This window comes from Metschnikowia bicuspidata (genome assembly GCF_001664035.1).
Source record: "Metschnikowia bicuspidata var. bicuspidata NRRL YB-4993 chromosome Unknown METBIscaffold_8, whole genome shotgun sequence".
Lineage (NCBI taxonomy): Eukaryota > Fungi > Ascomycota > Pichiomycetes > Serinales > Metschnikowiaceae > Metschnikowia > Metschnikowia bicuspidata.
This window is the reverse complement of record NW_017387738.1, coordinates 206077-231840: the sequence shown is the minus strand read 5'-3', so window position 1 is coordinate 231840 and position 25764 is coordinate 206077. Positions and strand designations below refer to the sequence as shown.

The 25764-nt window shown below is 43.4% G+C and overlaps 11 protein-coding genes across 11 annotated transcripts; 4 read left to right on the top strand and 7 right to left on the bottom strand.

The window, feature by feature from the left end:
- Window positions 1–126: 126 nt before the first annotated feature.
- Window positions 127–2120, top strand: METBIDRAFT_13792 (uncharacterized protein; the record flags this gene model as incomplete). Its single annotated transcript, XM_018854428.1, has 2 exons — window positions 127–148; window positions 202–2120. 2 exons carry the CDS (start codon window positions 127–129, stop codon window positions 2118–2120), a joined length of 1941 nt encoding a protein of 646 aa, XP_018709570.1.
- Window positions 1844–4153, bottom strand: CTA8 (stress-responsive transcription factor). The gene has a single exon (XM_018856368.1). It carries the CDS (start codon window positions 4019–4021, stop codon window positions 2201–2203), a length of 1821 nt encoding a protein of 606 aa, XP_018709569.1. The 5' UTR covers window positions 4022–4153; the 3' UTR covers window positions 1844–2200.
- Window positions 4154–4866: 713 nt separating this feature from the next.
- On the bottom strand, window positions 4867–6364 carry MAC1 (Mac1p). The gene has a single exon (XM_018856367.1). It carries the CDS (start codon window positions 6286–6288, stop codon window positions 4918–4920), a length of 1371 nt encoding a protein of 456 aa, XP_018709568.1. The 5' UTR covers window positions 6289–6364; the 3' UTR covers window positions 4867–4917.
- Window positions 6365–6605: 241 nt separating this feature from the next.
- ALA1 (alanine--tRNA ligase) lies at window positions 6606–10315 on the top strand. The gene has a single exon (XM_018856366.1). It carries the CDS (start codon window positions 7018–7020, stop codon window positions 10018–10020), a length of 3003 nt encoding a protein of 1000 aa, XP_018709567.1. The 5' UTR covers window positions 6606–7017; the 3' UTR covers window positions 10021–10315.
- On the bottom strand, window positions 10075–10953 carry METBIDRAFT_79991 (uncharacterized protein; the record flags this gene model as incomplete). The annotated part of the gene is made up of 1 exon (XM_018859155.1): window positions 10075–10953. One exon carries the CDS (start codon window positions 10951–10953, stop codon window positions 10075–10077), a length of 879 nt encoding a protein of 292 aa, XP_018709566.1.
- Window positions 10954–11904: 951 nt separating this feature from the next.
- Window positions 11905–13575, top strand: SAL6 (Sal6p; the record flags this gene model as incomplete). Its single annotated transcript, XM_018858170.1, has 1 exon — window positions 11905–13575. The coding sequence occupies one exon, from the start codon at window positions 11905–11907 to the stop codon at window positions 13573–13575; it is 1671 nt and encodes a 556-aa protein (XP_018709565.1).
- Window positions 13576–13964: 389 nt separating this feature from the next.
- On the bottom strand, window positions 13965–15544 carry METBIDRAFT_33650 (uncharacterized protein). The gene has a single exon (XM_018856365.1). The coding sequence runs from the start codon at window positions 15211–15213 to the stop codon at window positions 14032–14034; it is 1182 nt and encodes a 393-aa protein (XP_018709564.1). The 5' UTR covers window positions 15214–15544; the 3' UTR covers window positions 13965–14031.
- Window positions 15545–17072: 1528 nt separating this feature from the next.
- METBIDRAFT_22843 (uncharacterized protein) lies at window positions 17073–17378 on the bottom strand (the record flags this gene model as incomplete). The annotated part of the gene is made up of 1 exon (XM_018855206.1): window positions 17073–17378. A coding segment is annotated over one exon (306 nt), but the record flags the coding sequence as incomplete, so codon positions are not given.
- A 274-nt stretch (window positions 17379–17652) lies between these two features.
- On the bottom strand, window positions 17653–18962 carry METBIDRAFT_33648 (mitochondrial 54S ribosomal protein uL5m). Its single transcript, XM_018856364.1, has one exon. It carries the CDS (start codon window positions 18665–18667, stop codon window positions 17795–17797), a length of 873 nt encoding a protein of 290 aa, XP_018709562.1. The 5' UTR covers window positions 18668–18962; the 3' UTR covers window positions 17653–17794.
- Window positions 18963–19103: 141 nt separating this feature from the next.
- Window positions 19104–21023, top strand: GLE1 (nucleoporin). The gene has a single exon (XM_018856363.1). The coding sequence runs from the start codon at window positions 19193–19195 to the stop codon at window positions 20696–20698; it is 1506 nt and encodes a 501-aa protein (XP_018709561.1). The 5' UTR covers window positions 19104–19192; the 3' UTR covers window positions 20699–21023.
- Window positions 20734–24585, bottom strand: PDS5 (Pds5p; the record flags this gene model as incomplete). The annotated part of the gene is made up of 1 exon (XM_018858142.1): window positions 20734–24585. The coding sequence occupies one exon, from the start codon at window positions 24583–24585 to the stop codon at window positions 20734–20736; it is 3852 nt and encodes a 1283-aa protein (XP_018709560.1).
- Window positions 24586–25764: the final 1179 nt, after the last annotated feature.

Genomic DNA, 25764 nt, shown 5'->3' with positions numbered 1-25764 from the left:
CCTTTGAATATGTTATTAGGGAGCCAAAACATCAAATATATAAAATAATTGTCACCAAACTTATCTAACTATCAGTATCACATCGTGCTCTACGCGTGAACTCTTGTACTAGAGTAGGGAGAAACCATGCCTACAAAAACGACTCTAAGTGTGTCTACATTGCCGACCTTAAAGTGCCTAAATCATATATAACAATATCAGTTAAAGAAGTAGCTCAAACTTCGGCTGAGCCGACGCCCCTTTCTGTTCGCTTTGAATCAATTTGCACGACAGACGTGAACGGCGTGATCTACAAGCTTGCCAGGAAAGATGCTGAGCCATTTGAACAGAGCTTTAATGATCGTGACCTTCTTTTCAAAGTCAATGTGAATAAGTCTGACAAAATCAAGCTTCATTTGAGATGGATCCCTGTGGTGGTACTACCCTTCCTGAAGAAGATTCTGTTTGGTGGCATGGTTCAACCAAGCCCATTGCCAGAACTTTTAAAGGATCTAAAGTTATCTGGGGCTGATATAAGAATTACAGATGATCCTTTTGAAGCCACGCATTATGTTTCACTCACAGATCAGGTTGACTATAACATGCAAATTGCGATTCTGCGTGCTCTACCCATCGTGTCGAAAGAGTGGTTTGACATGTTGGCAAACTGCCTCGATGACGTGGACAGCTGGCTCTTCACTATTAATTCTGACCTATACTTGCTAGATACCAGAGGCAATGACCTCAACCCAAACCATATGAGAACACAGCTCCTATCTGGCTCTATTGCTGTGCTACTATCTGATGATAAGGACTCAAAAGAATGTCTCAAGTTAAAAAAATGGGTTGAGTGTCTTAATTGTACGCAAATATTGGTTAAAAGCTTTGAAGAAGTCGATAACTGGGAACTGAATCTGGGTGGTCAACTTTCGCAGAATAGAGTTTACATGTTCTGTGTTCAATCATTCGCTGGAATTGAGTCCTTGAAGAACGCTAACAAAATTAATACCACTGATGATTTATGGAGTGCCGTGCTTGATGCAGACACTGCCAGATTAAGATCACCTCAACTTAGCATTCCAGTGCCCCTGCAACTGGAGGAGAAAATTGAGCCCATTCCACTAAGTCAACGAAGAAAAAGAAGAAAGTTGGAGAGAGTAGAAGATACAAACTTCTTTCTGTTCACACCATTGCTGTCTTCGAAACCACAACTTGATACTGAAATCCAATCCAAATATACGTCATTCTCGCAAACTGTTCAGCCAACTGTGTCAGACGTCGAGTTCGAGCTGGAAATCTCGCAACAAAAGCAAAACGGGCTTGAAAATTCTTCCCGCAAAGAAGTAGATTCGGAAAATGTGAGACTCAAACCAAAGATCAAAACTGAGTTTTCAACTCAAGGTCAGGATAGTGATATTTACAGTGGTCAAAACTATGTCGCGGCTTCAGCAGAATCTACACTGGACTCATCAATGAAGCAAGTGGGCATAGAAGACAATCTAAAATCTTCAATTAAAAATGAGAATTCAAAAAGCTTGATTGTTCCACAGATTTCCTTGGCAGATGCTATTAAATCTACCAAGCAAAAAGCTTCCGACTCCATCAACCATGAACTCGCCTTCAATGAGGGCATCGCCGCTGATATGAAAAAGCTTTTGGTAATTCAAGATCTCGAATTGAGGGCTCCGAGTAGAATCAGGTCATTAGATGAACCCTCATTTCACGGTCGCAAAAATTTCAAAAAGTTCCGCAAAAATGGCTGCAAACAGAACAGCATCACAAGAACCTTTATTGAGCTCGTAGACACTGGAAACGATGTGTATTTCAAAGATCTGTATCTGCCCCAACAAGAGCAGGACGGTCGAGAAAAACTAGAAAATGATTTCGAGGCAGAAATGGAAGATGTGCGGGGGTATCAGCCTGAGACCGTACAACTTTTCGTGAATGAGGTTTCCGATAACGAGAGGGAAATCGCGGATGAAGTATTTCAATTTCTGTCGAAACGCGACGATGCAAAAGATGTCTCACCAACTAGTCTACATGATATCACGGTTAGTGGTCGACAAGCTATCGTTGAGCTGAGACTTGATGATGATGAAGATGATGATGATGTTCGTTTTTCATTCACAAGAAAAAACTAACTTATCTGTCCAAGGCGTTAAATTCGTTGATTATGAATACAGTCTACATATAAATTCATTATCTCAATCATTTCTTGCGACTATATTCTTTTCCTCTTCGATCTCTGGATGTTATCATTCTCAACCTGTTCAATGACACGCTTGCCCGCCAGATATTCAGGCGCAATTGGGTTCCCATGTGGAGCCGAGGCTTGATGTTGAATATTCAACGAGCCATTATCCAAAAACTCATCAACATCAAAGTCATCTAGGTTCCCGTCTGCAGGCAGATTTCCGGGGCTCCTCTGGTTTTGCTGTTGCTGGTGAATCTGTTCCTGTTGTTGCTGCTGTCTACTTGCTAAGGCCTGGATCCAGTCCTGAACTTGCAGTAGTGCCTGGCCTTGCTTAACGATATTGTCTTCGAGACCCTGGAGCTGTTCTTCTTGTTGATGATGTGCTCCACTCGAATTCTCGTGCTGCCGCTGATTGGTGTTAAGAAAGGAGCCGCTCAACTCAGGGAAAAATTGGCCAGGTGACGACACGCCTGCTGATTCCGGGTTCATGATTTGCTGGTATATTCTGTTTGCGTTTGCTGAACTTTCTGGGGTGTTTTGAAACTGGGGCGTATTCCGCGTGATTTCTTCAACAGAATCCTTTCCTATTGAAGCCATAGAAGGAGATTTCGAAGTGGAAGCACTCGTTCTCCGATACGCTTGGTCCATCAACATCAATCTAGGCTTTGAGACGGGTGCTGGTCCTGGGGATGCAAAGCTTGGTTTTGCTGTAGTATTGTTGTAAGCAGACACTTGTTGGTTGCTAAAGTTATTGTCCTCAACCTCGAATATTTTACCTGCCGAGTTGCCGTACACAGCAGCCAAGAACTTCATGATCTTCTCCAAAGTTTGCGATTGTTTTTGGTGGCGATCTCTTGCAGTAAAGCTCTCGCTCCATAAGACTTGGTTGTCCTTGCGCATTCTCCTCATGTCCTCCAAGATAGCAAGTTGATTCATCTTAATCAGGTCAATCTCATTCATGACATATTGAAGATTTAGCAGGTTGACATCCAGTGTATCTTCATTCCCCCCGGTCTTGTTGCGTACAATGTTATCAAGAAGATCTTCTCTTCCCCTTATAAAGTAGGGATTCTTGAACTGAAGTACCTCCTCCTGGTTCCTGTCGTCCTTCATTGACCCACTATTTATATCCTGGATCTTGTGCCATCCATACATGTTGAGCTGACGGACAAAAGATGCAAAATTATTGTGCTTGAAGTACTTCGGGAGAATGTTCTTCATGAACTCCTCACGATGGACTACTTGAAATGTCTCTCCATCTTCGTTCCATCGTATATTATCATGATTGTTAGGGTCATTTACCATGGACCATATCTTCATGACAAACGCAGGACGAGTTTTTGGTACCTGTGTCTCCTTCTTCCTTTTACCTGCTAGAAGTAACGGCTGAGGCCTATTGGAAATGCTCGTGTTTCCCTGAAGATACTCTGGAAGTGAAGCATGATTTTGTAGTTGGAGATTAGGAGGTATCACAGGTTCAGAAAGCTGAGGAAGCGGGGGGAGCAGATGATCAAGCTTTGTCAAAGCACCTGTGTAAGAAGTTTGGTGTTCAGGCTGGAAATCTTTTTGCAGTTGGACATCATGACTAACAAAATCAGTCAACGGGGCGAGCGAGGGTGAATCTTGAAAAGAATGAGCATTATTTGCGCTAAGCTGGTCGTTGTGTAGTTGGCTCTCGAGATCGGGGTTGAAATTATCGAAAAGCAGATTATTTGTGGGTGTAGGTAAATCAAGCGATTGTATAAAACTAGGAGTGTCCATATGTTCCGGGTGAGCAAAGTCGTTCGTGTCTCTCGAAATCACGTGTATGTCATTATCGTTGTCATTTTCCTTACTGGCGAATGACATGGTGAAAATAAATGGAAAATTTGGTGGTGCAGAATCTAAGTAACTAGATAGCAGCCTAAGTTGGGGGATGACCGTGTGAAGATTTTCACTGGTCGTGGAGGACTTATGTGTATCGCGATTACGCGGGAAGAGCGGGCAAAAGCGATAAAGATGTGTAGGAAACAACATTTGCACTGAGGTGTGCGTGCAAGTAACTACTACGCACTGATTTCTTATTTTGGAGGGATTTCTAGAATCTTCCATGATAAATGTATCATTTCTTGCAGAAAGGCATTAGAAAGAACGCTGTTTGTGCTCTTTGGGCTTTTTAAAATCAGAGACCTTCAATCGTTGCATGTCCCGATGAACCAAAGAACCCCAAGAAAAGGGGAAAAAACGAGATTTACTCAATCCCACCTCAAATGTATGTTTCTTGAATTCTTCAGAGTATCTTGATGACACTCAGAAAATTCAGACATACTTTTGTTCCATTCAAACGTTCATTGTAATTATGTCTGAGACGCTCTTCCAGATTTTTTCCACGTGTCTACCCGAACTTGTCAATTTAATGGACTACTTGTGTGCATAGAGCATGGAGAATCAAAGAGACAAGACTTGATATATTAGCACTGTTTTGGTGCAGATTCTCTCTTCTAGTTTGGGGCATCAGTTTCATAGTAGTCTTCTAAAAAGAGTATTTGTGAGCTATTTGGCAAAACGATAAAGTATGTAAACTTTTGATTTAACAGGAAAAATAAACGGGTATCATGTGGAATATCAATTCGATCATCTTAACAGGTAACACGAATAATTGGACTTCAATCCAAAAAAGAGTGAACATTGTAACTTAAATACAAAGCCCACTGGGGCTTCATTATATACATTCATCTTACTATATAATACAAAACTAATCAGAATCAATCCCCATTATGGCTATTGGACACAGTGCCGAATATATCATCTAGTTTATATCCGTCAATTATCCCATGCTTCTCGCAATTCCTACAGAAACACTCATCATCTGGACAAGAACACGGACTTAAATCAGATTGGAGGCTCTGTTTTGGTGCGTACTGAGATCCCCCTTGCAGCGCTGTTTGTAGCTCCATCTGTAGCTCTGAAAGAAATGGGGGTGGATTGGCGTCGTAGCCAGATAGTTGAGCAAGGTACGAAGAATATTGTCCTAGATCTCTCGGGAGCTCGCGGGCGTATGTCTCGCCGGTGTCCATTGGTGGTTCCAGTTTCAATAGAAGATTAGACCCGTATTGTGAGTCGTTGTTGAGAAAGGTAAGCGGGTCTTGAGTTTTAGCTGCGGGATTGTGTATCGAGCACGACGCACAGCTGCAGTCCGATGAACACCCACAAGATCCAAGAACAGAACACGACGGGACACTTATAACTTGAAACACACCCGGCTCACCCAGAATGCCATTTCTATCGTGCAAGTGCGACAGGTCTGACGAGCCATTTGCGTTTGCCAAACCTTGTGGTTGTAATTTGTTGGACACGTCATTTGAAGACGAACCTAAGTAAGTTGGAAGCGTTTGTGGGAGTTGCATTAGATCATACCCTTGGGCGCGGAAAGAATACTGAACTTCTTGTTCCATTGTTCGAGATGAATTTCTTTCCGAAAAGTTGGTGGTTGCGCTGGGACATGATCTGGGCATGTACGGTACTGTGTTCTTCTCCTCCATTTTTAAAGTGGGCTGAGTGTCTAGATGTGGAGAACAAGAATGAGTTGCTGTCAATTTCTGAGCATCCTGTGGTATGTTCGCTTCATTGGAAGAGTTCAAAGGCGGTATTTGCGATGCATGCATATCTGGAAGCATCTTCTTAGTGATGTATGATCTCAAAATCTTCAGTCGCAGAACTTTCTTTTGATCACACGAACAAGTTTTGCGTACCTTTGAAACAGCTGCCGAGCAGCAGGAGCTAGATACGACGAAGTTTTCTGGCCCAATAACAGGGGTTTGAGCTTTTTCTCGCTGCAGATCGTCGTAGCGACCCAAGATCTGACCATTGGTCACGTCTATGACATGTTTATTGGAAGCCTTCAAAATGACAACCGGTGTAGTTTTGCAGTTCTGAGCCTGAGTCTTTTCGCCAGCGTCGACTTCTTGTGCAAAAACCGCGATTCTATAATTTTTGTTGCCGTAGGGAAATAGTAAGTTTGGTCGACCTTTTGAGCGGACCTGAAGTAACGGCCGCGTGTGATGACGGCACAGCGTGGATCGGTGCCCCCGAATGCATTCCAGGCAGGAATACTTGACGTTATCTATAAGGATCATTTGGGCCAAGCTTGGTATTTGTGTATGCGTGGGACAAATGATGCCATCTAAGGTGGTTTATAGGTATCAGCAGCCCGTCCCCATAGTATGAGCAAATTAACCAGCTGCGTTGTTGAGAGACGAGGTGCACGGGTGCACATCTTTTTAGGCAGCTTGTGTGCTTATGTGCAGGCTCCGATGCAATCTGGAATCGCGAAAGCGCCATCGCGCGCCATCGGCGACGGGTGCGACCGGGGAATAATTCCGCCGCACCTATGCTAGATACTAGACTCCCGTAAATGAAGACAGCTAGCCATTGCACGAATAATTGGCAGGGTGCTCTTTTCAACTCGACAAAAAAACCTGGGAAAGGCGGAGACAGGTCTTAGCTGGTTTGAAAACAGCATGCAATTGCGGTGCTTGTGAATTCGTATGAATTTTAATTTGGTGCTTCATTCTTATTTTTAAAAGACAATGTAATTAGAAACATTTGGGAAACAATGCAATCTGTGGGGGAAGTAAAACACTAAACTTTGAGCGTTCAAAAATCTATTTAAAGCTGCTTCCTTTTTCGCAACAGTACGAACACGTACGTCTTTGTTAGGTCGCGGGCAGAAACCGGCTCCCGAAACTTACGAAGTCAAAGGCCAGCACTTTTGCCTTTGTAGTCAAATTGGACATGCACAGGGTCTTGATTTGTCTGCCGATACGCTCGCGATCCGATCCCGGCATCTGCTGGCAGCCCCCAGGATGATTATGCCGCTCCAGGATAAAGCAGCCCTACCCCGGGTGTACGGATGCGCGGGAAGGACATGGCGTCGTGAAGTCAGAAAAAAACTCTCGCGGGCTCGCCCGCCGCTCCCCATGCTAAAGACCATAGCACGTAAGCCCGCCATGTCCTCAAATCCCTGGTCCGCTGCGAAAGTCAGAAGCACCTTTTTGGACTACTTCAAAGAACGGTCCCACACTTATGTGCCGTCCTCGTCTGTGGTGCCCCACAATGACCCTACCTTGCTTTTCGCCAATGCAGGCATGAACCAGTACAAGCCCATCTTCCTAGGCACCGTTGACCCTAGCTCCGATTTTGCCAAGTTGAAGTCTGCCGCAAACTCGCAGAAGTGTATCAGAGCTGGAGGCAAGCACAATGACTTGGACGACGTCGGCAAGGACTCGTACCACCACACCTTTTTCGAGATGTTGGGTAACTGGTCGTTTGGTGACTACTTCAAGAAAGAGGCCATCCAATACTCCTGGGGCTTGTTGACCGATGTGTACGGTTTGGACGGTGACAGAATGTACGTGACCTACTTCGAGGGCGACGAGAAGAACGGCTTGCAGCCGGACTTGGAGGCCAAGCAATTCTGGCTAGACGTTGGTGTTCCTGAGGACCATATCTTGCCGGGGAATGCTGCTGACAACTTCTGGGAAATGGGCGACCAAGGTCCTTGTGGTCCATGTTCCGAGATCCACTATGACCGAATCGGCGGCAGAAACGCCTCTGCGTTGGTCAACCAAGACGACCCTAACGTTTTGGAGATCTGGAACGTTGTGTTCATGCAGTATAACAGGGAGCCTGACTCGTCCTTGAGGCCCTTGCCAAACAAGCACATCGACACTGGTATGGGTTTCGAGAGATTGGTGTCTATCTTACAGGACAAGTCCTCCAACTACGACACGGATGTCTTCACTCCCATTTTCGACAAGATCAAGGAGATTACTGGCGTCAGACCTTATGCCGGTAGGTTTGGCGACGACGATATCGACGGTATTGATACCGCATACAGAGTCATCGCCGATCACGTGAGAACCTTGACTTTCGCCATCTCTGACGGTGGTGTCCCCAACAACGAGGGAAGAGGCTATGTTTTGAGAAGAATTTTGAGAAGAGGTGCTCGTTACGTGCGCAAGTACATGAACTACCCTATCGGTTCCTTCTTCCAACAGTTGGTTGATGTTGTTATCGAGCAAAACTCCTCCATTTTTCCTGAGATTGCCAAGAACTCCACCGAGTTGAAGGAAATCTTGGTCGAAGAAGAGGTCTCTTTTGCCAAGACTTTGGAAAGGGGTGAAAAGCTTTTCGAGAAATATGCTATCATCTGCTCCAAAACTCCTGAACAGACTTTACCCGGAAATATTGTTTGGAGATTGTACGACACGTATGGATTCCCAGTTGACTTGACCCGATTGATGGCCGAAGAGGCTGGCTTGAAGATCGACGAAGAGGGCTTTGAACAAGCCAAGGAGGCTTCGAGAGAAGCATCTAAAGGCTTGAACTCTAAGTCAGGATCCAGCATGATCAAATTGGATGTCCATGCATTGTCCGAGTTGGACAAGAACGATGCCGTGCCAAAGACTGACGACTCCTTCAAATATGGGTTGGACAACACCAAGTCTAAGATCGTTGCTTTGTATGATGGCTCTAAATTTATTGACAGTATTTCTGAGTCTGGTGAACAATACGGTATCCTCTTGGACAAGACTCCATTTTACGCTGAGCAAGGTGGTCAAGAGTACGACACTGGCTCCTTGGTCATCGATGGAGTATCAGAGTTTAACGTGCGGAACGTGCAGCAATATGCGGGATACGTTCTCCACACAGGTTTCTTGGTCGAAGGTACATTGAACGTGAGTGACGAGATTATCGCTAGTTACGATGAGTTAAGAAGATGGCCGATCAGAAACAACCACACTGGTACACATGTTTTAAACTTGGCTTTGAGAGAAGTTCTAGGTGATGGCGTTGACCAGAAGGGTTCTTTGGTTGCATCTGAGAAATTGAGGTTTGACTTTTCGCACAAGCAAGCCTTGTCTCAAAAAGAGCTCGAACAAGTAGAGAAGATCTCTAATGAGAACATTGCTGCTAATAAGCAAGTCTTTTACAAGGATGTTTCGTTGGCTGCTGCAAAGGAGATCAACGGTTTGAGAGCTGTTTTCGGAGAAACTTACCCTGACCCCGTTAGAGTTGTGTCTATTGGTGTTTCTGTCGAGGATTTGTTGTCTAATCCAAAGAATGAAGATTGGCACGGACTCTCAATCGAATTCTGTGGCGGAACTCACGTGGCTAAGACTGGTGAGATCAAAGACTTGGTCATCATCGAGGAATCTGGTATTGCAAAGGGTATCAGAAGAATCGTAGCCGTCACTGGCCAGGAAGCTCATGAAGTGCAAAGAATTGCCAGAGACTATGAAGAGTCTTTAACAGCTGCGGACAAGCTTCCATTTGGTTCCGAGAAGGAGAAAAGAACAAAGGAGTTAGGTGTTGGCTTGAAGCAGCTTTCAATCTCCGTCTTGGGAAAGAGCAAGTTGAACGACAAATTCAACAAAATCGACAAATCTATTAAGGACAATTTGAAAGCTAAGCAGAGAGAAGAATCCAAGAAGACTCTTGAAGTCGTAAAGCAATGGTTCGATGACGAAGAAAAATCAAAGGCTCCATTTTTCGTTGCGCATGTTCAAATCGAAGCAAATGCCAAGGCTATCACCGAGGCTATCAATCTTGTTAAGAAGCAAGATAAAACCAAGTGCCTTTATTTGATAACTGGTGTCGAAGGTAAGGTTGCACACGGCTGCTATATCTCAGACGAGGCCATTGCCAAGGGGCTTAATGCCAATGAGTTGGCAAGTGTTGTCAGCTCTCATGTCGGCGGTAAAGCCGGAGGAAAAGGAAATGTCGTGCAAGGCATGGGTGACAAGCCTGAGGGAATCCCACAAGCTGTGGAAGATTTGTCCAAACTTCTCGCCGAGAAGTTGTAGGCATTTATTTTACTCTAATATTTATACCGAAGTAATCAAAGGTCCTGTGAAAATTTACGGTTGTGGTTCATTTGTGGTCATGTACTCTTCTTCCTGCAAAGTAATTTCCTTTGCATTCTCCCCAACATTCTTTATGACTTTGTCTACCACAAGGCGTAAGTCTCCTGAAGACACCGAGCTGTCACCGATTATGCTAATTGTGTTGATTTTCCAATTGAAGTGTGGGTAAGATCCCAATTTAATTTTCCCAGGGCCATGAATAGTGTTGCAATGATTTTGGAGGTCGCTTAAAAATGGTGCCAAACTGCTTTCACCTGTCGTAGTTTGGACGAAAAACCGAGTGAATTTCTCTGGTTTCACACGGTCTTTCAAAGAAGCGCCCAATCCCGTTAAAAGCTTTTTGAACAATTGGGGTACTCCCGGTAAAACGTAAACTTGCTCATTGATGCCAACAATGGGCACCCATAGACTTTCATCTGTGAAAAGCTTCAGAACAGAAACATCATCGGAAGCCTGCGGTAAAGTAGCCATTCTATAGAACGAATCCAATTGAGACTTCGATAACAGCAGCAAGTATGGCCCCCTGAGCGCATGCATTTTATCGACCGTTTCTGAGTCTAGCAGACACTGCAAGTGGAAAGCCAGGGAAAGTGCTTCATATGTAATGTCGTCATGCGTAGATCCAATGCCTCCACTTGTCACAATGAAATCGCACTTGTTCTGTCTCAAAATCTCGAGAGACTGGATGATATCTTCCGTATCGTCGCCGCATACAATAGTCTTCTTCAATGGCACAGAGAGTTCATTGAAGCAAAATTTCGCAAACTCAAACAGATTGGTATCGAGAATCTTGCCATTTAGTACCTCATCTCCAATGATGAGACACCCCGCAGAGCGTATGGAGCGAGTCATGGCGGTAAGACGAGGAAGCATGAATTGTTAGCTAAATTATGGCCCCACCTAGTCGCGGCCATAATTGCTCGCCGCGTTCGGACCGCCGGGCGTAGGGAAGAAACCCTGTGCATTTCTAAAAACTTACGTTTGAATCTATCTAGGGTTGTTTTTTGAACAAATCAATTGCAGCCCCGACCAAGCGGAATAATTTGGATGTTAATGTAAAACTCTCAACTTACCGCAATTGCGTCAACATTGGTCTTCCTGGGATGGACTACTTAGAGAAAAAGACATTTTGATTTGTGAGAAAGACACCAACCTAGTCGAAAAAGAGACCACTGATTCTCCTCATATTAAACTTCTTCCAGAAAGTTGTGTTGGGTTTGTTTGGCGCCATACTAGAGCAGCGTAGACGCTCGGCTACGGCCGGGCACCGCGACCTCAAAAGGTGAGGCACGAGAGCTAATAGACAGAATATCAACCAGTGCAAGACCCGTCCCCGGAGCGGGAACAACGTGGCATGTGAAACTCACACAAAACACACCAACAATACAATATTTAAAAAGCAGAATAAATGAGGATGGCCATTGGCTCGGTTGCACGCAGCCACAAGCTAAATTTAATTCCAATTTCGGCACAAATACATTTCCAGAACCAGTCCCGTTGTCGGCTCGTCAAGCGCGCCTGTCGGGGCCTGGCCGGGCCACCGGTCCAAATTGTGGTGGCGGCCACCCTTTGATTTTTCTGCTTGGCTCTGGCCGGGTCCGCATGACCAGCCCCAGTATCTTGCGCTAATTTGACACGCTTCCGTGCCGCACACGTCCTCCGGTTCGCATTGCGCATGCCACGACGTTTTTTCTCTGTTCTTATTTGTAATATCCACCACGCCTGATCCCCCAGCCTCCAGCCTCTCGCTTAGTCCCTTTCTAGACACAAGCTCTCCATTCTCGCAGCTCCGTCAAAGCCGTTTCTTGTTGCTCGTGTCCAATTATGGGAAATTCCCCGTCCAAAAATGAACCCCTACCGAATATCTCAACCAGCAGAAATGTTGGCTCTTCCTCGGACGTGATCGCTGGCGACGTAGAGTCCGAGGAATCATCCTCGTCAGCGCTATCTCGGCCTACCGGAAACGGTAGTGACGTTTCGTCCGAACGTCTATCTCATCTTTCTCCAAACGATGCAAAGTCCCTCAGCATTCAGTCCACGCCGCAAAATATCCCTTCGAGGAAGAACTCCAGACGCAAGTCCTCGCATGACTTGGATCTCGAGGTGAACATCGACGCTTCTATGGCAGTTCTTTTGGCGAACAACCTGCTGCAGTCGAACCAGTCGCCCTCGAAATGGAAGAACATCAACACGCGTGCTGTAGCAAATGCGCCGGAGTACAGCTCGTCTCTAGAAAGCCAGAAGAGCGACATTCTCTCTGTGTCGCCTTTGTTTACTGCAAGCGAAAGAGACGCAAGCCTGCTTCTGTCACTGTACTCACCGTCTACTCTGCCTACAGCAGGGAAGAAAGATACCCTGCTCGTCTTGCAGCTGGAGTCTTCGTTAGATCCCATTGCGGAAACCTCCATCGAATCTACCCCGGAGCCCAGAAAACCCGATTCGAAGCCGCGGTCGATATCAAAGTCCAAACTCTTGAGTTCTGCGGTCGTGAAACAAGAACCAGTTTCGCCTGTTTCCGTGTCACCACCGCCTCTTCCGCTGGCTAAGAAAACTGACTTTGACATAGATGGTATTATCGATCGATTGCTTACCATCGGTCGCAATAAGGTTTTCTACAAGGGCCTGAAGACGCGCAAGCTGAAGGACAAGTTGCCCTTAACAACACTGGAGATCAAGTCTGTTTTGGCAAAGTCTCGCTCCATTTTCATGGACCAGCCCACGCTATTGAAATTGTCCCCTCCGGTGAAAATTGTTGGCGATATTCATGGTCAGTTTTTCGATTTGATAAGAATCTTTGAATCTTGTGGTTATCCCCCGTATACCAATTATCTTTTTTTGGGTGATTACGTCGATCGCGGCTACAAATCGTTGGAAGTAATTCTTCTCTTGTTGTGCTACAAGATAAAGTACCCTGAAAATTTCTTCATGCTTAGAGGAAATCACGAATCCGCGAACATTACAAAGATATACGGGTTCTATGACGAATGTAAGAGGCGTTTGCCACTTATTTCCGGAAGCCACAAGTTGTGGAAGAGCTTCGTTGATGTCTTCAATACTTTGCCCATTGCCGCCACAATTAATGACAAAATTTTTTGTATCCATGGAGGACTATCCCCTGAACTTCATAGTTTGAAACAGGTTGAACAAATCCAAAGGCCTACCGATATTCCTGATCGTGGTCTTTTAGCAGACTTGCTATGGTCGGACCCCGATGCGCTGGTAAGATCATTTTCTCTCAACAATTGGCCCAAAAACGACCGAGGTGTTTCGTACTGTTTCGGGAAGAAGCACGTAGATCACTTTTTGTCAAAGTTCAATATGGACTTGATTGTAAGAGGTCACATGGTCGTAGAAGACGGATACGAGTTTTTCAACAAAAGAAAGTTGGTGACTGTCTTCCTGGCCCCAAATTACTGCGGTGACTTTAACAATTATGGTGCAATTATGAGCGTCGATAAGAGCTTGTGCTGTTCTTTCGAGTTAATTAAGCCCTAAGAAGCTTCCCTTGGACGCTATAAGTCACTCGTTTCGTGTGAGAATGATGACAATATCTCCCAAGACACAAATCACTTTTACTTTCTTCCGCTAGATTTTTCTCTTTATATCAAAATATCCCGTTCAAGTTATTAAACTCTCTTCTCTCATACTGACAAAGAAAAAGAACATAAAAAACTTCTGCATACTACTCAGGAATAAGAAAAGAAAAAGAACTTTTATTATATATTGGAGAATGTTTTTAAAATCCCACTCATGTACGCCTAAAAATTGCGTAACAGAAATAAATACCCATATAAAAGCTGTGTGTGTGTGTGTGTGTGTAATCAAGTTTCCAACTTTTTATGTTTACCTGAAAAAAAAAAACACAGCAGTATGAAACTAAAGAATAATGGAACCACGACAATTATAGTCATATTCCATTCCAGTAAAGATGGTCGTCAAAAACAACGCCATCTAATCGTCAGACCCTCGTGATAGGAAGTAAGTTACCCTGTCCATTTCTGTTATGTTTTTTCCCATAAGATTAACCAACTGCCAGTAGTATAAATCGAGCACTTCCTTCGAATGTTTGATAGAAGTTTGTGTTGACAGTATTTGCTTTGCAGGAACGACTTTCCAATCGACTCTGTTCAAGAAATCAAGCTCTAAAAAATTCAACTCAGTCAAGGCCACACCGCCAACTCGTGCATAGTGATCATTGGTATAGAAAAAGTCCTCTAATGACTTTTGTGCAAGCATCGTGGCTACCAATAGAAACCGATGGACAGTCCAGGAATTGAGTGTGAAGTATGGCTGGAAGTTGTGTGATAGTAGATCAATGTAATATATCGTTGTGAGCAAAGTTGCCGGCGTGAGGTTGTTAAATTTGGCGAGTCTGCTGATATATGTGTGAATAGATATTGCTGGTGGAGTACGCGAGTGGTATCGCGTAAGCAACTTATTCTTTTGCTCAGAGCCCACGACTGGAGACTTGAAAGCAGGCGGACTGGAAATAGATGCGGGCACACTGCGATCATTTAGACTGATAAGTGACAGGATCATACGAGCCATCAAATTAATCAAGTCGGTGGTAGGACACTCCTCGAAGTGTACCAGAAGAGTCTCGGAAATGAGTTCATGCTGAGTTTTCTTCAAGTCTGGCTGGATACCTGATTCGATACCAGGTTGTCTTCTTCGTTGTGGTATCCGTTGATCTAGGGTATCTGGCTTTTGTTCAATCCTCGATTCAAGCTTTGGGGAAACTTCTTGTCGCAATGGCGATTTTGGCTTTTGCGCCAATGTAGTATCATGTTTCAACGAAGTAATTCTGTTAGGAGTACCTTTGTCGTGGTTAAGATATTTTTGATAGTAGTCAAAACTCTTAATACAAACTTGCTTGTTGAGCGATCTGAAGTATATCTCATGGTTAAGATCGCTGGTGGGCTTGATGTACTGTGAAAGGAAAGGATCAATAAAATCTTGTGATTTTACAGGTGGGCCTTCATATTCGATAACTGGAGAATTTTCAGAGCGCTCTTGTCTTTGCTGGCTTGTCATTGTAGCATCCAGATCATGTTTTTGATTTGCTGGAGGCTTTAGCCTTGGGGACCCATGACCTGACTGCACCGGGCTATTTTGTCGAGTGGCGGGCGACATCGAGCAAGTATGTGGTGATATTATCAAGCTCATGGTTAATGGGAGAACGGCATCTAGTAGGATTCACCAACAGAATTTTATTGACGTTCCGTTCACGAAATTTTCGAGAGGCAGAGAGCGATGACCTGCCGGATTTCTGGCCTTGAGTAGGTCGTTCGTGGTCAAGGAATTTTGAGTCCTTGGTTGCTCTGGTCCAAATCAGTGATTTTCGGTGGTGTGAAATTAACTTTTGACTGACTTGTCACCGCAGTGTGTGGATGAGGTGCTTGAGACCGTGAGGTTGATCAGGTGACCAGCAAGTGAACGTCTTTCCAACTGGCTTTAGTTTTTATTGAGCTCTGGGAAAATTAATGCAGCAGAAAAGACAAGTCTAACGGTTTGGTCAAAGGTCCAAATAGCATAAGAAGCGTGAAACGTGTTGTTAAATCTGGGATTTGGAAATGCAGAATTAATGACCTTTTTGGGCGGAGCCCCGGCCTAATATTAACAATGCCGCCTTATTCTTTCGAAAGCCGCACGTCTCAAAATTTTGTTCCACTACTGTGCGCACGTGCGCATATGTCCATGATTAGGAGGGCCCCACGTTGGCAGAAAGCGCGAATCTGGCTAATCAATCATTCTATTTCCAGGCGATGGCCTCCGGAATTCAAAACAATTTGCGAACATGATTGTGGTTATTGTGGAGGAGCAACATTGCGTTTCTCTCCTTGAAGCTTTTTTCAAATTTTCACGAATATTCTATTGAATACTCATTGAAATATACTTGGTCATTCTCCAACGGTGTCTTTGCACCTCAAAAGTCTTGGCAATTAAAGAATAAAGTATAGGCAACTATTATTTTTAGTATCTGTAACGTTTACAACTCTGGAAAATTACGCTATGAAGGTATTCAATAAACGTCATTTTCGAGATGCGCTCTATACTTCTTGTCTGCCAGGCACTTACCAGAACGTATAATCAACAACTTTTTAGTAGAGCTTGAAAGCTTGACAAAATTAAAAAACAGCTAAGTATTATTCTGTGTATGTCTAATTTCGATAGCCCCACACATGCACAATATTAAGGAAGGATTCTTTCTGTTCTTATGCCATAGTGCTTGTCATGCTTTACCGCAAAAAGCAGCACCACCCTGCCAGGATACGGCTACAAGTTAGATCGCAACATGGTTTCACAGTCGCCGAATAGTTTTGCCTTCACTTGCACAAACTAGGATTGGAAAGTTTCACTTCGAAACATTTATAATAAGTTCTTTTATTATTGCTATGATAATTTCGATGACTCCACTACCCAATCAACTATTGCACAGCTCCTTTTGAAGTTTGAGATTTCTCTGAGAATATAGACACTGTTTCTCTTCAATAGGTTCCATACTTTTGTGTGAGACTTAAAACATCATGAAGTTCATCATCTTCAACCTTTGTGGAATCGCGATTTGTTATCAGATCATCTGCTTTCAAACGTTCTCCCTTTATAGCTTTCTCTTTTGTCGCCAGATTCAAGCCAGTTTGGTTTTTGAGGCGCTTGCTGAGTTTGTTCGAGCCCGGCGGTATTCTCAGACCTACTTTGATAGAAGAAGTTTCCAAGCTGTCAAGACCTTTACTAGTATGCGTTCCAATTACTTTATTACTTCGAAACTGCTCTGCGGCTTTTCCTGTCCTTCTCCTCAATCCAATCGGTCTCCCAAGGGGACGTCTGGATGGCTGCAACTTTGGGCTAGGATGTGAAATCGAGTCAGAAAGCTCGTTTATAATTGGTGCAATCATCAGAGGCGTCATGCTATTTCTTTCCACTTTTACTCTCGTTTTTAATGAATTATTGCAGTCTTTCATCGCTGCATCCTCCAATTTGACTGCTGTATCTTTCTTTGCAAAAACGTTCGATAAGTCACGCTCAAAGCTTCCAAGATAGTCATTGAATTCTAAAATTAGCTTTCCATTAGGTAAGGTGTATTCACTTCCATCCGAAAAGACTCCACTCTCAATCGGTTTTCGTGCTTGGTGCGGATAAAAATCACTCCCGACCAATAACATATCTTCACTTAAGACTTCTAGCTTATTGTTGAGCTCATAGTATCGTAGGCGGCCGTCACTCCATTTTTTGTCTCTTTGATAAACCCTCGAAGAATACAAAACTGCAAATTCGTGGACGACGGAGATAAGGGACATGAGTTTCAAATTTTAAGCGGGAATCTGGGGAAAGCGCGATGAAGTGAACACAGGACCTGGAATATCACACGCCTAGGCACCCACATTGTTAAAATATGGTGTGTGTTCCGCAGAAGCGGCCTCTGATTTTGGTAGATCCATGATTTAAGCCTAAATCCTTTGCTTTTCAGATGCCACCTGCAAAAGCTTAAAAAAAAATAGGAAAGATTCAGTTCGGCCAGACAAAATGATTCAATGAAAAGTACAACAAACTAATCTAACATTGTACTGAATCATTGTGGCTATCTAATCCATATGTAATAATGTGATTGCATTAGAGAAGAGCTTGATGTCGATATCTCTGGTGTTGAACTCTACACTTCGTACCGTGTACGAGATGTTTGATAAATGAAGCAGAAACGCTTGATCATAACTATTTACAGGTTACGTGGACGAGTGTAAAATGGAATCCCCATGGAGCTCAACAACGTACGAGCTGCCTCGTCTGTTCTTGCAGACGTCTTGAATGTGATGTGAAAGCCGAAAAGGTTTGGAAACAACTCCTGGAAGTTTTCGATTTCAGGGAAGTACTTCACATGTTCGGGATCCAAGCCGAATGTAATGTTGCCACCCTTATCTCCTGAGGAATTGCTGATACCTTTGTAATATCTAATTCTGGGCAACACCATTTCGGTTAAAGTAGAGAAAAATTGATGCATGTCTCTGCCAGTCAACTCAACCTTACATCCACATTGTCTACCCTCTCTAACCTTCCATTGCAAAACATTTGCTTTATTGTAAGCCTGTTTGGGCTTGACGTTGGTAATTTGGGCAATCTGCAATTTGGAGGAGATGTTGAGCCACGCGTGTTCCAAGGCCTCCTTTGAATACAAGTTGATCGCGATTCCCGTTAGTTCAGGAACGTTTTTGTAAGTGATGGGCTTGATGTCTCTCGTAGGCCGAGGTGTTCCGCTTGGTTTCTTCCATGAACGATACAATCCGTATGGAGAGTCAGTGCCCCAATCTCTTTTTTTGGCACCGACGATAGTCTCGTTGGCATGATCAAAAAAATGCAACATTAAGTCACTCTGCAAAGTGTTCTTGTAGTGCTCTCCAAGTCTGTCTTGATCGATCTCCGTAGGTTTGAAACCGGTTGATTCGATGTCATCTTTGGGAATCAACAAAGGCTGGTATCTTGGAGACAAAGCAGCTTTCCTGACTTTTACCAAATGATGGACCGGTTCAACAGTTGAGTACTTCTTTGTCTTGGCCCCAGTGCTGGAGAAGAGACGGACCCACTGCTTGTTCATGGCGTTTTGAGTTCAAGGTTTCTTCTACAGTAAAAATTTTGATGAACTGCGTGTAAAAAAGGTGCCCATACTAGCGCGCAAAGAACCACTTGCCGATGTAGGATGCCGCCTTCCTTAGCGGTGGGGGGCATCTGCAAAATGGGAAGAGACAACAAAAATCACGGTGAAAATATACTTTTTTCGAAAAAAGGTAAAAGATCGTGGGATAACAAGGAAATTCAAATCTACTTGGTGTGCAGTTGAAAAGAAGATTAGTGTGTTCTCTGATGCATTTTCGCAGTGCAACCGTTGGCTCAATGACTCACCTTCAGTAAAGAAAGAGAATAAGAAGTAGATTTATGATACAAAGTGTACTCCGGCTCATAAAATATTGTTTGGGAACTCTTCTTTTCTGTTTATTTTAACTTCCTTGCATAGTTTGCAACGGCGGGGGTATTTCTTTTATAAATCCGTGCACCAGGAGATTTATTGAAATAAACATCGCTAGTGCTCTCACTCCATACCCCAATCCGATCCGACGAGGGTATGAGGTTTGGAATTCCTGCCGACCACGATGTGGCTGCTCTACCGAGACCGCATCTAAGTGTCCCTGAAAAGACTACCTCGCCTTCACCATCCAGTTCATTCTCTGATATGACCTCTACCCAGTCCGCATCCCAAATCTTGAATGAGTCTCTAATACAGTTAGACACATTACACATTCGAAATCTCTCAAGCCGTATTGATGAGAAGTTTCAGAAGTGGGAGATATTCATCAATGAATCTAAAATAGCAGTTAATTCGAAATTGTCATACATAGATAACGAATTCAATCAGAAGATCCAAGCACTGCAATTAGATGTACAGAAAATCATTGATGAGCAAATACGACTCCGAGAGGAGGAGAAGAAACGCTTGATGAATTTGGAAATAGAAAAACAAAGGAAAATCAAAGAAGAAGCCGATCGCAAACGACGTGAAGAAGAAGAAGAAGAAAGGAAACGACGCGATCATCAGAAGAAATTGGCTGAAGAAAAAAGATTAGCTGACGAAAAACGGCTCGCTGAAGAGCATAAACTTAAAAAAGAAAAAGAAGAAAACGAAAAACTAGAACGAAAGAAAGAAGAATTGTTGAAGGCCAGGGCGGAGAAGGAAGCCGCAGCAAAGAAAGCGTCTGCTTTCGCAAACCCTGCTGATATCGAGAAAGCACTCCTCAAATACAGAAAAGATATCGAGGATATAAAAACAAACATTGTTGGGGAAGTTGATAAAGACAAAGAGTTGAAAAAATATATTGGTGCTATCAAGAGAAAAGTCAACACGAAGCTCGGGCAGCTTTCAAATTCGCTTAGGCAACTTGACCTAGTATCTAAAGAGATCACAAGTTTAATACAGCCCCTTGCTTCACAGCCGCTAGCATATAAATGGATTCTCAACTTTGTGCTGAAAGCAATTGTCTCACAAGCAGAAACAGAAGTCACCGTCAAGCCAGCCGCTGCATTGCCTCTTGGTCGATTGGCTTATAATTTGCTTTGCAATCTTAATGGTCTAGAATTTTACTTATCTGCTCGGTTTGTTAAGAAATGTTGCTTAGTGATAGGATACACAGGCACAATAGACACTGAGGAAGGAAGAGTACGCATGGGCTGGCGTAGGAGCGATGGCAAATGGGAGTCTGAAGTGAAATATGAAGAGCGCATGGGTGGGATTCTATCTGTGTGGGCAGTGATAGGTTGGGTTAACCAAACAACGAGTCTTCTATTGTTTAACATGAAGGCTGAATGGATGTTTTTGGCGCGCTTGCTCAATACAAAACCAGAGCTACTTGGTGATGTCCATTTTGTTGCCGTGTGTAATTGGTGGGAGGCTGCAGGGGAAAAGTTCTTCAAAACATTCGGCAAGCAAGCACAAAAGTTGTTGACAGTTTCCATTACCGACTGGGTCCCTTTAGGGGTAAGTAGGTCCTTTCCTGCCGCAACGCGTTTACAGATTCTTGGAGAAGACCTATTCACGAAAAATAATTTCAACACATTAAAGGAAATGGAGCCATAGTTTACCTTAATAGCTGATTAAAAGAAATTAACTAATCATTCAGATTCGAACTCATCAGAACTCTCATTCGTCTGTTCATCCACCCCCGCGTTGTCGTCAGACTCTCCATAAAACACTTTCGAAGATGTCCTCGTACTCCTCCTGATCACAGCAGGCTTTGAGACAGCTGTCGAAACATTTCTGATGTTTTGGTGAGATCTTGATCGCACCGGGGTCGACATTTTTGATCGGGCTGATCCTTTTCCTCGCTTCACGTTTTGAGGCTTGTTAGTAGAGTGAGATCTTTTTTTCCCCGTACTTAGAGTTTTGTTTGAAAAGCTTTCCCGTAATTCTATTTGTATCAGATCAGGAATGTAGACACGAGAAATGAAGTCGTGTGCCTGTTGGTAGTCTTCCATAGGCAGAAACAAATCTGATGGTAAATTGATCTTTCCAGGCCAGGTTTGTAAATTCCAAGATTTGGAATCAGCCAATTCTTTCAACATCAATTGAAATAATTCAGCAACCCGATACAAATTCAAAACCTCATTTGGTAGATCCTCCATTCCATAGAATGAAGACTCTATCGAGTTATCTCGATACTGCTTCACCCGGCTTGCAAGATAGTAGAGTAAATTTATGTTGGACTCATTCGCAATTGTGCCAATAAACATGGAAGCAATTCCCAGTGCATATATATATGCATCTAGTTGTCTTTCTGTCAAGGCTTTGCTCTCGTCGCACATTAGTTTGTCGAACCGATCATCGTGTGCTAAAGCATGGATGAGTCTCACAGAAGTTCGCTCATACAGCATCTCCTGTTTAGTATTCACACGTTGATGCTGTGAAACTATCCAAGTGCTGATGTAGCTTCGCAAATTCGGATCAGGCTCATGTCCCATGAAAAATACGAGATGTAAAAACCTTTCCGAAATGGCTTTCTCCTGTAGTTTCTTTCTCAAAGACCTAAGGAATATCTCACGAACAGACATTTCTTCATCAAGAAGAAGGCGCGTCATTTTTTTGATGACATCAAGACTGATCAAGGAGTTCAACCGTGGAAGCTTTGCAAGTTTCAAAAGCATTAACCCCAGATAAAGTTTGAGTTTCAGTCGATAACAGTAAGGAGTAGCGATTGTATTCACATCCGTTGAAAGCTTTACAAGTTCACCATTATTAAAAATGATATTTGCAAGGAGATTGATGGGCTTTTCTGCTGCGTTCAACGTAGCCTTATCCGTTGAATCACTCGAGGCAATGTGTCTCAATTTGTTGGCGATAAGACGAACGGCTATGAGTTTCTCGATAAGCATCTCGTGTTTGAATAAATTTTCATTGTCAATCCACTTCAACTTAGCTATTGAATCCAATTCCAGAGACTGCAATCTGTTCTTCTTGAGAATCTCTTCAATGATGACGGTGTTGATGCCGGAGGAAAAAGATGTTAGGGAGAGTGGGTCAACTAGATATACTTCAGCCACAATAGAGAGATGCGCTTTAAAGTTTTGGTCTTTCGGGCTCAAAGGCATGATGCTTCCCAATATTTTGAAGACACGTGCTTCTTTTGATGGGGAACACCCAATAATTTTCACACAATATTTCGCCTGTAGGTAACACCCATTAGTTGCAAGTACATGCATTCGTTTATAGAAGGATTCTTCCTCTGGGAATCTCTCAGGTAGTTTTCGCAACACATGGTATAGTGATTGCAAGAGGCGCACTGGAATATCCTTTATGTCATCTGACTCTACCATTTTGACTAAAGCGGTGACGTGATTTTTGCAAACATTTGGACAATCTGTCGTTATCATAGACATGAGCTCATTTGCAGCCTTATAATTGTCAGACCCGCTCTCTTGCGAGACCTTAATTAATTCGCCGATATTGGACTTGTTGTAAAATATCACGGAGGAGCGGTATAGTAATATTTTCATGTTTGAAACCATTTCCGCGGTTGTAGAGTGGGGTTTTCCTTTTCCATACTTTATGTTTTTCACATCACTCAATTTTGTGAGAAGCTCTTTCGCCGAGTTTTTAACTGTTTTGTAATCCAGATCCATGTCTATGCAATTTCTCAATAAATTAACGAATCTTGGGTTTTTAAGCCTGAAAAATGTGTTCAAGCTTTCGTAAGAATTGAGGCCTTCAGGGACCTGAGATTCCAACCACTTAATAACTTTTTCGACCTTGATTAATATCTTTTCATTGGATTCATTTTCCTTGTTTTCAATTTCCATTGATGAATTGCAAATGTACTCTTCTGCTAAATCTAGAAACTTCAGGAGCACTTCAGCGTTTTTTTGCTGACGCTTTGTGATGGCTCTGAAAGCTAGACTGCCTTTTTCTCTCAACTCTTTAAGAAATTGGCATAAGCGGAATACCCTTATTTCTGCAGAATCATCAAAGGGAAGTAATTTTTCGAAAAGACATATATCAACTGCTGTTGTAATCGACTTATCGTTGATGTAGTTGAGCTGGAGAAGATTATTTGGTACACCATTCACAACGCAATGTATCACATTTTCATGGTCTTCAGAGTTCGAAGACCCTAAATCAACGACTTCATTATTAGCTAGTGATACCATGCAATCATTGTACAAGTGAGCCAATACGTTGATGGCTGTGTTTCTCGTTTGAACGTGCTTCTCTCGAATGAGTTGAAATAGGGTCTTCAAAATGGATTCATTGCAGACTTTTTTCATGATCACGGAGAAAGAAAGAGACTCAAGAGAACAGCAAGCGCTAAATCTTACCTTTTCACTAGAGTCAGTCAAGCACTTTGAAAAACCAAGACTCAACTCGGAGTTTATTTCCGATGTGGTTTCAAGAGAGAGAATGACGGGGGCTTGTTCTATCCAAACAGCTCTCACCGAAGGAGACGTGTCAGAAGATTTCTTCAACCAGTTTGTCCACGTGTCTCTATGATAACTAACAAAAGTCACAGCTGAATTGCCGTTTTTTGACAACGAAGAAGATGATAACATACTGCCGATGGTTTTAGTGGCGAGCATCCTTATACCTTCATCGTCTGAGTTTAGTTCATCACTAATGAGGCCCATCACAGATGCAAGAAGGTCTGGGACATGAGCCCATATGTGCACTGAGGAGAGATGTATTTTCTCCAAGGCCTCAAATGGGGCATGCCGGTCTTTTTCGCTTGATTTGGCGCTTTCATCGAGCATTTCAGAAAAAAGATGGGCCACCAGGCGAGCCATTTTATCTGAATTTGCTTCACATATAGCCAACGAAAAGATGAATGCGGTATTCGAAATATTTGAGGACCTGCTCATAAGTTGACAATCTGTAGCAACTGTAAGATGTTTAACAATCAAAGAGACTACACCCTGAGGAATGTAGTCTATTTCAGAGATGGTTTCTGCAAGCATTTCTGAGGCGAGCGGTTCTAACCTGGAAGGGAAGTCTTTTGTGGTGAGCTTGTACATGGTATTAAATAACAAGGACACAAGCTCCTGTGAATCTGGCAAGTCTCCAATCAAAACAACTGTCCGAACTTCTACAAGACGCTTCAAGATATATGACTGCTGTAAGAAGTAAGGGTTGTCCTCATCCCACAAGTGTGAGAACTGAGCAAAGAACGCCCTAAAAATATCCGAAAGTTCTTCCTCGGTGAACGGCGCATCAGGCGCATACAACCGAATAATGTCAGCAATAGCACATGCAGTGAAAGCCTTGACTCCAACGTTTGCGTGTTTAATCAATTTGGGATTGGCGAGGTTTCTGGCGAGATCTTTATAGTCTTCAAGCACCGCCAGTTCCTGATCTACCGCTGAAAGCTCGTCTGCAATTTTCAGCAAGCGAGCAATTAGCTCCTTCGTGGGAATTGATTTCCCTAGTGATGGGATAATTGGTGCGTCGAGCGCTGCCTTGGGCTTCACTCTGCGAGCCATTGTTGAAGATGGATAGAGCGTTGATCTGGATAACTGTTTTCTCAATTCCGAATTCAAGTACAAGACGCGTTGCGCGCCGCGCGTGCAGTAGCTCTGAGGTACCCACGAACTGCAATCTTGTTACGCTTTAATATTCCTCCTGCTTGAAAATCCAGCCCCATTTGACTGATAAGAGCTTCCGTCCCACTTATTTTGGAAAAAATGGATCCGGTAGAGTGCTGGATTTAATGGTCTAACAGAGATTTCTCTGAAGTCCTCGTGCGATAACAGGGCATGAGGGCCCCAGAACCCTCAGCACACCACTGGGAAACTCTCGTACAGTACAGGAAGTGCAAAAAAGGCGAATCACATCGATTGACACATTCTGACGCATGACGTTACGATAAACTTTGATATGCTGCAAATATTGTGATAAATTACACGATAGACTAATCTCTGGAGCTTCTCTTTCTGTGCCAGTTAGTCCGAGAATGACAATGTTGAAAACCATGACCGAACTATCGAGCGAATGTATTCCTGAAAGATTGCGATACAAGAGCATGTCAGGATTTTACTCCGTTAGATTTTTGTGGTGGGTCTCATCGGTCAATGAAACTCAGTTTCCCATATCAATCAAGATGCATGCTTTTCTTTTGTCTGTTCGCTCCTCTTTTTCGATGGCCTCAGATTGTCCACATCACCAGGCAAACTTTGCGCGAGATCTGGGTGCGAAAGGCTTCCGCCAGTAAGGTGTGGTAAAGTCAACAAAGTTCCTGTTTGTAGTCTACATAATTAGCTCAGTTTTAAGTGTGACCTTTTTGACACTGATGCGCCTAGAAGTACTTATGAATATCAGGTGTGCGCATGTGTGTTGTTTCCGCACGCCTTTCTATCAGATCCAAAAAAAAATTGACATAGTCTTAAAAGGGAATAGTCTGCATTTAGAGACGCGGCTGGGAGCTTATTTTGCTTTGAGCAGCCTTCCCCTGAGCGTTGCCTGGTTTAATGTAAACAAATATTTAGCGCTAGGAATGCGACTGTCCTTTGTGTACGTTTGAGCCGGATTTTGCCTTGCTTGGCGCCTTTGTCCTGCAGGCACGTGCGGTGGCTATATTAGTCTTGCCAATTTTAGCGGCAAGAATAACAAACATTTGGCGCTGCAATGTGGCTTCCATCAAAAGAAGGAATGAACAGTATCAC

Coding starts and splice junctions, on each gene's coding strand:
- CTA8 (XM_018856368.1), bottom strand. CDS start 4,021: ATGTCATTCGCCAGTAAGGAAAATGACAACGATAATGACATACACGTG.
- MAC1 (XM_018856367.1), bottom strand. CDS start 6,288: ATGATCCTTATAGATAACGTCAAGTATTCCTGCCTGGAATGCATTCGG.
- ALA1 (XM_018856366.1), top strand. CDS start 7,018: ATGATTATGCCGCTCCAGGATAAAGCAGCCCTACCCCGGGTGTACGGA.
- METBIDRAFT_33650 (XM_018856365.1), bottom strand. CDS start 15,213: ATGTCGCCCGCCACTCGACAAAATAGCCCGGTGCAGTCAGGTCATGGG.
- METBIDRAFT_33648 (XM_018856364.1), bottom strand. CDS start 18,667: ATGAACAAGCAGTGGGTCCGTCTCTTCTCCAGCACTGGGGCCAAGACA.
- GLE1 (XM_018856363.1), top strand. CDS start 19,193: ATGAGGTTTGGAATTCCTGCCGACCACGATGTGGCTGCTCTACCGAGA.